Below are 10,917 nucleotides of genomic sequence, written 5' to 3' on the forward strand. Positions count from 1 at the left end.
CAACAACTCATTTACAAAAAAAGGATGTATATTCTTGGGCATGTCATTTGTAACGTGTGAATGAACTAGCACAAATACTGTTACATGCTTTGTGCAGAAAAGCAGAAAAGAAGTGATGCGTGTGTGATCGTTATCTGCAGTGTTCAAGCTGAAGAATAGTGTCTCATTTCACACCTAAGTCAAGACGCATCAAAAGATTGCCCCTCTAAGCTTGAGGGTGAGGAAATCGATTCATATTTGCAAACTGATTCATCACAGAGTTTATCTACAGCTGCAGTGTGTAAATACTGTATGTAGAGTTAGCCGTGCACCTGTTCAACACTTTCAATAAATCGATACAATTATTTATAATTCATATCATCTGATCTGGTAGCATGTAGTACTGCCTTGGAAATTAAGAATATTCTGTGCTTTTAACAGATGGTAGAAAATTAGAAAAAACATTGTTTCCTATTCCAACAAAATTAGTTCATTAAGTCTATACTTACCTCCAAACTTGACCTTGAGAATGTAGTCCCTGTAAAATTTTCTGCCGTTGCCCGGTTTCAGAGCATCACACACCTTGGTGGAGTTGGGGCACAGTGCTTGCCTCATGTTGTGTAAGGCAGCAGCCATTGCATAGACAGCATTCACCACAAACATAATCTTGGATTCTGGCTGAAACTGAATCTCTCGGAGTGAATGCTTCCCACAGCCCAAATCATGGAGGCTGCACTGGAATTGGTTTTCCCAGAATTCCCTGAACCAGGGGTTCCTGGTGTTGTTGTACGGGTGCAAAGAAGTGAAATAGTCATTAAACTTGGGGATCTGATAAGATGCCAGTTCAATGGTGAACGCCCCATCGGCTACAGCCTCGCTGCCCCTCACCACACTCTCCTGCGCCCCCCAGCCATCGCTCGCCACCCAAGTGAAGGTGACATTCATGCGGTTGGCTGCAACCAGCAGCTCCCGGGCGTCTTCGCTGCGAGTGAACAGGATGACCACCTTGGCGTTAGACTTCTGCTGCAGGGAACGGATCACATTCTCGTAACTCCAACGACTCATGGAGCGGCTCACCTTGGCTGAGGTGGCAATGCAGATCTGGCGGGCACGGGCCTCCTGCTGGAAGGCATCGATGCCAGTCTCACCATAATCACCTTCTGAGGCCACGGTAGATACATACGTCCAGTTGAAGTAACGCAGGATCTCTGCCATAGCCTTGGCTTGGTAGAAATCAGGTGGTACAGTCCGGGCAAAGTAGTCGTAGCGGGTCTTGTCGCTGAGCTTTGCGCTGGTAGAAGCATAGCTGATCTGAGGGATCTGGAAGAGTCGCAGAAGGTTGGCTACCTGGAAAAAGTGGCAGACAACATGATGTTTGTGTTTAAAATCAATGAGTCAGCACACAACATACTGGTAAATACAAAATTTTAAGCATGCCATTTTCTTTTATACAAATGTTAGCATGACATATTGGTAAAATGGTGATTAACTTACTGCATTTCACACAGATGACATTTACTTGGCAACTGCGGGAATTGTTTTAATTGTTCATGATTATATAAATGAATGAAACTGGTTATACAACACGGTTTTGTCCCTGCAGATGCAATTAGTCTCACTCCATTCAGTCTCTTGTTTCCTCACTGGATCCCCGCTGAGCATTTCACAACCTAACTCTGCCACTCTCTGTGTGATGTGAGCCTAAATATAACAATTGCTGGGATTGTCTGTCAACCTTATTGTTTTTCTGATCTGTATTGCTGTCATCAATGTAAACAAAAAATAACCATCCAGGGTAAGTGAGAGGGAGTGAAAGTATTTAACAAGTCTTGAAAGTTGAAGATTTGTTTCTTGGGTTCTGTCAGAGTTGTGACATTGTGAGCGGTAGGGAGCAGCTACTGACTAGCTGTTGCTTCAGGCAGTTCTGTGGAAGCTGAAGGGGAGCAAGTCTGATCAGTCAAAGAATCCAAACCTGATTCTGGTTGACTTCAATGACAACTCTGACACCATCACACTTGTGGCACAACATCTTGAATGTTAAAGAATCCTTAGAGGAGAAATTGACATACAGAGAATCCACAGAATTTAATTCATCATGCCTGACTGCACTGTCAAGTATGATCAATATGGGATATATTAACCAAATAATTATCATGCTGGATGAACGGATGAAAAGCAGTAATATAACATTTTACTTTTTCTTCTTCTAGATAAACCCTCCTGGAAGAAATTAATTAATTTTTGTTGCCAAAAATATAATTTAGTAAGATTATGTATGTACGAAGATTATGTAAACGTAACATAACATAAATCAATCTTGATGGTTAAATCAAATAATTAATAAGTAGAACAATGTGGTATCTAGTATTTGGCAATTCATATGTCCTTCATAAAAATTAGTCTGCAAGCTGGAGATGCACACATTGTGGAATCCCTTGATTTGGATCATCAGTTTAAAATTGATTCAAATGAAGATAAAATGTTTCAGACAAGACGAACAGACAAGCTTGGCCAATGGACGTACGTAGAAAAATTTAATATAACTTTGAGACTTAATAAATGTACTGTGATTCCCCTTAAAGGATTTGAATCAGGGACTCCTTGTGGTCGTGTGGGATCACAGAATTTGAGCCTGTGGATGTAATTTCCAGAACAATTGATTTATTGGTATTAATGAGAGAATCTTTCACAGAAAAATGAAAAGTAACCAAACAATAAAGAGCGATTGTCTTCCTCACCACCCAAACAATTTTGCATAGTTGGAACTATTTCTGGCTTTTCTGAGGTCGAGCGGCTGAAAATAGAGTTTAAAATCTACAGTAGATTGCTGAAACACATGAGTGAGCATCTCATATCAGTTCAAAGGTTGGCTTTCAGGTCCACTGGAGAAACTCGCTTATGCACAGGCTAATAATCACATTTCTGTATACAATCGTTTCTTTCCTTAAAACGTCTTGACGTCTTTCCTCAACATGTGGTGAAACAGCTGGCAGCAGCCGCCATGCGTTCTTAGGAAAATAGTGTGATATAGAATGGTGAGTGAAGCATGAACTCTATATGATTAATCATTTTCACATCACTCAACTCTGTATTAAAACCTGCTAAACCCATTCCTACCAAAATAAAATTTCATGCTGGTATTAAAGTTGCATATGAATATTTTGGTGTGTTTAATGATGAAGCCATTACACTTCTTGCCTGTAAAGTGAGCTTTGATTGAAATGTCTAACTTTTTGCTCATGAATACATAATTAATTTTCACTGACTGAAAATGTTTTAGATCTGCACCCTGAATGCTTTACCAAAATAATTTTCCTCATATGACAGGAGGCAGCTGCTACAGCTGCTACGTTGCTACCACCACGTGACATCATTTGCATAATGTTGGTATGTTTCAAAGAGAAGGGAGCCGTAGAAGCTAAGGAGGCTGCTGCAGTGATGTCATTTGAATCCAGTACAGAAAGACTGAGAATATTTAACCAGTTTATGTTTTTGTAAAGACAAAAATCTGTTCATACGCATCTTGAAAAATGTGTGAAGGTTTAAACGCAACAAATCTAAAACAAAGGAATTATACATCTAGCATTAAAGAGGTTCAACCTCCACATCCCCCTTAGAATTTACATAATACTTTGTCCAACACTGAGCTTTGAAACATAATTATTAGTAGTGATAATAATAGAGGTAATAACCCATACTTTAACTACACTGAGTGGCTGAAATAGGTGAGTGAATGTAATCCTTCTTTCTTTTCTGATACACGTATCTGCACAAATCTGGTTATACTTGTCATAGACAATGAGTAATTTATTTGCAGGGTACTAAAGAAAGCACCATGACAGGTGAATAATCCACTTACACGTGGCTTATGCTTCAAAGCCCATTGCCAGAAATGTCATCAGTACAACGGGCTTATTGGAAATCATTATTTTGATGTTCATATTCTTTTTAAAACCTACTTGCAGGAGTCTGTGATTGACACCTTTTAATGTAGAGACCAAAGCATTATAGAACTCTGGATGATTGTGATGGTGACCACGTCCTACTTCTGGAGTGTGTGTGTCATTGACAGCAGTGAAGCGTCTTTCCTGAGGCGACACCTCAATGCCCTCCTAAGCAGCCGCTGCACCAGGAGTCTTTCTCACCTGATTAAAAGCTGCTCAACAGTAACAGGTTCAAACGCTCCTTTGCCAAGTTTCTATCCTGCAGACATTGTTGTTTAGTAAATTTTGCTGGAAGGGTTTTTCCTCTGCCTGTCTAAAACTGCAGGTTTTTACGGAGTCTGTAAATATATGTTTACTGAGTTACAAACAGTCTATGTACAAAGCAGCATGTCTTACATATAGACAGTCTTTTATGTGTGTCTCTATTGATGTCCAGTTATTAAAGAAACCCTACATGTGTTCACACAGGAAACCAGCTTTCAATATTTCAGCGATGTATTTCTTTTAATAGTGTTTTGTACACATAGTTATTGCACCTCCTGTAAATGTCTTACAATTTTAGTAAGAGTAAGACTCACATTGGGTGGATGACAGTGGAATCACTCCAGCTCTCAGAGGCAACTGTGGATTAAATACAGTAAGGTTGTAAGTCAGTTAAACTAAACTGTATTGTAATGTATTGTAGTGTTAAGTGCTGATTAAGATAATTTATAATTATTATAGTTGTTGTTATTTTTGTGCTCTTAATATTCTCATTGCCTAGACCAGAATTTTGTGTTATGTATAATTCGGCAGACTGAAGGGAAAGGAGAGGATCAGACAGTCAGAGTTTATGCTCATAGGAATTTTGAACACCTCAAATCTACCCTGCTGGAATTGCTTCTAGCAGGAAAGGTGGATTTGTGTTTTGATTCTGTCACAATACTAGAGTGCAAGTAGATACACCCGAGGTTTTACCCTCTTACTATGACTTTTAACAGTCTCACACTCTCGGCTGCAGGGATCACCCTGCATCAAGCTTTATCTTATTTAATTAACAAAATTAAGAAGTGGCCTTCAGTGGCTTTGCACTGCAGGTCTGTTATTGAGCAGATTAGTGAGAAAGTGATTTCCACACAAGCAGAGTGGAAACACATAAAGGACCTGGTAGCTGTATCTGACAGAGAAACACCACGTAACAGGATTGCTCTTTTCAGCTGTCGTATACGGTTTCCATAGAGATGCCCCTCAGGCATTAGCGAACACCATGAGCTCAGCTAACCCAGACTGCCCATGTGAAATGTCAAAATACAGTTGTCTATTGCAGCATAAAGGCTATTTATCCGTGACAAAAACTTAATAAAATTAAATTACTACTGACGTAATGCTTAACTTTGTCGTTTTCTGTCCTTACAAACACAATATGTGGAGGATCTAGAGGCTTGAATGATAAAAAATTAAATGCAGTTCTATTTTTGCAGCACAGCTCCTGCATATACAAGGCCTATATGATTTGTATCTTATAATTTTGAATGGGTGTAAGGCATTCACAAGAAATAAAAATATGTGTTTAGGGACATTGTTAGGGTAATATTTGAATAATATAAGCTGGAAATATTCAGGGACATAAAAGTAAGAGAGCGAGAGTGCCCTGGTCCAGGAAATATTAGGCCTACTTTGTAGAGACGTCATGATTTTTTTTTTTCGACATGAAAATCCCATCTGCTCTTCCCAGAAGACTCGGTCTGCTGTCTCGATGTGCTTCTGCAGCAATAACACTATATTCCCACAACAGCAGTCCTTAGCTCCACTCAGTATCACACGTATACAGCCCACTGCAGTGCATCACAACACACATGCAAGTCTATACAAAAGGACCAGACACACATTCACATACAGCCCAATAGCATATAGTGTGTTATTACAGGATGCTATGGATCATTATTAGTTTATTTCTTATTATTCAACTGCTTGGCAACAGCTTTAAAAGGGTAGAAAAAATTAGCCATTAGATACCTAGAGCAAGGGTGGGTTTTGAGCCGATCCTGCCTCCTCATCTTCACTTCTTTATGCTGTAGAAATCTTTTAAAGCCCCAAGAGTCCAACCTTTCAACTACATTTTAATATATGGCTACTCTACATTCATTTATAATGTCAGTTACGTGGCTTTGGACGTCTACACGCTTCCATTCATTTAATTTCTTGCTCAGTGTGCGCTACAATCAGTTCTATCATGTGTCACAGCAGGAAATAAGTTTAACCAAAAATCTGTGGAGATGAAAACACAAAATAGGGTGTGTTTTACAAACATTCATTAAGTTTATGTAGTGGACATTGTATATTTTTCAACTGCACAAATAGTGCGTTCTTCTGAGCCACTGAATAATCCAATCCCAGTTGAATTATTCACGATTTTGGAAGCACGTTCTTTACTTTTAACCATGAATAATGTATTTTCACTGCATGGCTTTACTGATACATTTCATCATTATTGTTCTCTCTGGCATGAATTCTGTCATGTGCATATCCGTGTTTAAATCCTTTGTACGAGTCATGAATACTCCAGAGACTGGTACTGTTTACCTGCAGATGAAGATTCTATAAATATGGCTGGTTGTGCATGATCGAAGCAAACAAAAAAAAACTGCTCCCATGAATTGACTTGCCTGCAAATGTCAAGCAGTGTGTTCACGTCAGGATCTATATCTTTAAAGTCTACACCATGAGCGTGTTTATTCTGCTATAATTGACCACATCTCAGAAAGTGCACTTCCAGTTAAGTCACCATGTTGCTATTACAAAGTAAGAGTTTTCATCTACAGATCTCAGAACAAGCCAAACTTATTTTTTCAGATCTGCAAATGTGTGTATTCCTGTGTTTATACAGATATGGCCATTGTTCATTGTTTGCAAATTAGTTCTAGAGATTTCTGTTCTTGTGCTTCATCCCTAAGAGGAATTCTTTAGTGAGAAATTGAGTATTTGACATTCCAGAGGTGTTGTTCTTATAATTTGCCCTGGTGATGATGATATTTTTCCTGCAGGAAACTCTCTTACCAGTGACTGCTGTCAGGGTAACAAAAGAGGTATCCCATCCATGTACTAATCAGGAGCCTGAGGCCTGAAGGCAAGAAGCTTCTGGACTGTACTAGTGGAATATTACCCATCTCTGATTATCCCATCTCTAAAAGACAATGACAATGTTGCCAGTAAAACAACTCTACCAAGGAAAATTGATGCACCAGATCCAGAATGATGGTGCTTTGAAGATTGCTTATGAAGTAGTTTTGTTGTGAGTATGTAAAAGTACTACTGGATATCTTGTACTGACTGTCAGCCTTTGTCTCATCATCCCCGCAGCTCTTTTACACATGAACAAAGAAACTGAATGTATTGAACGTGCCATCACAAGGTCATTACTCAGTCTGCACTGATAACCTGCTGTACAGGGAGACCACAGGGAAGGTGCTCATGGATAAAGATTTGAATCAAAAGTATTTCCACACGCACATTCATTCAAACTGTCCAGATGATATCGCAAACCTGCTTGTGTCTATTTCATTCTCCAGTGGCTCCACGCCATACGACGCCATGCAAACCCCTCAATCCCCTCATATCTTCCCGTCTCAGTGTTTCTGCAAAACGCAATCACTCATTCGATCCCTCGACGTCATCCGTGTGTCGGCCGCACCTGTGCCAAACCACCAGACAGGACGGCAGCAAACCACAGATGGGGGAGCCTGTAAGGGCTTCATAGAACTTCGCCTCCACACAGAACTCAATCTGTGCCCGTGTAACGCCAGCATGGCTAGGCTTGCAGCCAGATCCACCCCCGTATCTGTGATTGTCACAGCACATCACCAGCAGCATAGCAACGCTCTCTTCAATTGTGACAGATTTAGACCTCACTCAGCATTCTCGCCACCTGTCAGTTCGCCATGTTCCACCATGTCACCATGGCGATGAGAGCCTTTACACCAGTAATGCTGGATGTTCTGTAACTGCCTTGCCTACGGGGTGATATCCACACATCTGACTTAACTGCCTGCCATTCACACAGGATGTTCAGGCGTGGAAACCATTCACACAGCCAGGGCGGCTCAGTGGAATGTCTGAGTGGAGGGAGAATACACCCGAAGCACGCAGCAACAAAGGCATTAGGAAGGAAGGATTATGTGTTGATGCTATCTGCAGGGCAACAAGCAGTACAGCACATGAGTCCCACACAGCCATGGCCCAAATACATATGATTGTGTAATAATAGTGATAATACAGCCACATGATTACTATGGTACACCTTGTGTGTGTGTGTGGGGGGGGGGTTTGGGCAAATCTTTAAAAGATTAAAGATCAAATGAGTCCCTCAGAAAAGTCAGTGGTGAGTATTTTTGATGACATCATTGTGTTACTTCAAGTCATGATACAAAATGAAGTTAAATGATTAAATGAAATTAATTTTTAACAGCCTGGGATTGCAGTTCAACATTAGGAGTTAACAAACCGTACAAACGAGCTGCATTACAATATAAATGGTTATTCATGGCGTAATCCTGCTGATGACTTAGATTCAGTGAGAAGCTAGGGCAGACCTCAGACCTCAGGTTTGTAATAGTACATCCATAAATTATCACAAGACAAGGGCACTCCCTGAGGAGCCCCAGATGCTCAGGTTCACTAAAATCACAGCTCGTTCATCAAATCCTTTATTTCCAAACTGGCCTTTTCACCAGGAATCCCAATATAGGTGCTCTGAATCCTCTTCTTACATCATTCCCCAGGAGCTCTTCCTCTGTATAATGTATCACCGTACTGTACTGCATATTTGGCTTTGTGTCTAGTCAGCAGGGAGACCAGGAAATCTGACTTTGAAGTAGAGAGAAGTGAGGTATCTGCAATCAGGGGAAATCTCAAATGTTTTTAATTGTAGCGTTTACTTACTTGGACAGAATAGATATCATATGATCGCAAATTGTCTCACAGCCACATGGGAAAGATTGTATATAACATTGGAGGTACCGTGAAGCACATCTACATTGTGATTAATGCTGGTTTAATGGTGCTGACATGTGTGCTGCAGGCCACCCGGCTATGGAAGGATGCAGCCAGACGAGCGACGTACCAGTCAGTAACTGAGAGTAGAAAGTATGGATGGGGTTCAGCAGCTGTGGTTTATCACTGCTCTGAAACCAGTTATTATTTGAGGCTTGGCAGAAATATGTTGCTTCCTCCAGACAGACAGATATCTCCAACAGGAGGTTGCGAGGTGAACCACACGCTTCAGCCGAGGCGGCGAACAGGGTTGATTAAAGTTAACGCTCCAAGGCATGAGCATTCGTGGATGTTTACAAACCTCAATCTGACACACTTATCTCTTTTCACAATGACTTTAAATTACACTGATGTGGCGTTCGTATTACAGCAGAAGATGAGGAGACACAATTAGCAGAGCTTTCACGGAGCTTTCAGCGTCAGCCTCAGTGAGCCGAGAGAAGCCGATGCTGCTGAGGGCAATCGTGCTATCACTAGTCATCCTGTCAGAAACATCTGTAGCATGTCTGCTTCTGACAGGACAACAGCTGAAGTGTGAATTACCGGAAAGATCCTCTAAATTAGATCAGCACAGCATATTGGCGAACAGGTAAACAGATCTGCTTTGCAGAACCGATACTCATTAAGCCTCTCTGGGAACAACTCACATGGGGTAATTGCACATGGTGCTTAAGTCTAAAAGGACAGTTAAATGACCATCCATCACACACTTATACTTATTTGTACTCCCTCCTCTCCGTCTCTCTCTAAGCCTACAGACGCTGCTGACTGTTAAACACACATTCTGTAATTAGGCTGTCTGAGGAAATTAATGTTGCTTTCTGACCCACTAATTTCATGATATTAAACAAAGATGATCTTCAGCATCAGTGTAATTATTGTACTCTAGATGAAGTGTAGACAGGCCCCCATACTCATGATGTGTTTTCATCCCATACCTGAATGGAAACATCACTGTAGGAGCCTCCTATGACCCCAGAGATAGCCAGCGGGAAGTCATCGTGGATGGCGTAGGAGCCGTCAGGACATGTGTATTCGCTGTCGTCCACTTTAGTGAGGGACGCCCGCACGAACTCCAGAGACTGCTCCAGAGCATACGTGTCCTTAGAACAAGTGTCCAGTATATGAGCGCCTAGTCTGATCCCAGGCAAGATGTGCTCATCCTTGTTGATTTCATCGAGCGCCAGTAGCATGGCCTCCAGTCTCTGAATCCCTCTCTGAGCGTTAATCTTCCCACAATCCTGTGCGCCTTCACCCTTCTGGTGTACAGGGAACAGACCGCCAATCATCAAATCTCCATCCAGTGTGATCTCCCTCTTGGACTCAGTGTTATAACCTACCACAGGCAAACCTTGGGGAGCCTGGGCAAAAAGACAAACACAAAAGCACAGCAGGCTGAGGTGGGACAGCCAAAGGGGTCGGGGAGCAGGGTGCACCCCCAACACTGAAGATTCCTCCAATGACATATCCCTGGGCAAAACAAAGTCACCGTCCTGCCTGAGTCTTCTGGCCCAGGTACTGTCAAGCTTTGAAAAACAGAAAAGCAAGCCCAGCACCACCAGATCTCAAAGCACCGGTGTTTTCATTCTGACAGAGGCCATCAGCATCGGTGCCATCCTCTTCGTTCTTCTCTTCTTGTGAGATTGTGTTGATTACACCCTGCAGATCAAACAAATAGCAGTTCAGTCACATCCTTTGAGCTGCAGCACAATAGTCTCTTTGTCACACACACACACACGCACGCGCGCACACACACACAGACACACAGACACACACACACACACACACACACACACACATACACACACTTTGTCTGCCACAGACAGCCTTGTCTTGCAGAAGCATCCCACGACTGTACATATGAATAAATATTTTTATGTTTCAGTGCTTATTGATGATGGATGTGATTCGCAAGACAGAAAACAAATCATGAGGGTTCATTATTAGCTGCACCTCATGCGCTAGT

The 10,917-nt window shown here is 41.5% G+C and overlaps 1 protein-coding gene across 1 annotated transcript in view; it reads right to left on the reverse strand.

Annotated features, from left to right (window-relative positions):
• grm2a (glutamate receptor, metabotropic 2a) overlaps window positions 1–10,417 on the reverse strand; it is a 16,856-nt gene extending 6,439 nt beyond the window's left edge. The window contains exons 1-2 of the mRNA XM_068315297.1: window positions 9,890–10,417; window positions 489–1,326 (exon numbers count right to left, since the gene is read on the reverse strand). Coding sequence (XP_068171398.1) covers window positions 489–1,326; window positions 9,890–10,417 — 1,366 coding nt within the window. The remainder of the gene's footprint in view (window positions 1–488; window positions 1,327–9,889) is intronic.
• Between the last annotated feature and the right edge of the window lie 500 nt (window positions 10,418–10,917).

The sequence above is a fragment of the Antennarius striatus genome, chromosome 5 (assembly GCF_040054535.1).
Source record: "Antennarius striatus isolate MH-2024 chromosome 5, ASM4005453v1, whole genome shotgun sequence".
In the NCBI taxonomy this organism is placed as follows: Eukaryota; Metazoa; Chordata; class Actinopteri; order Lophiiformes; family Antennariidae; genus Antennarius; species Antennarius striatus.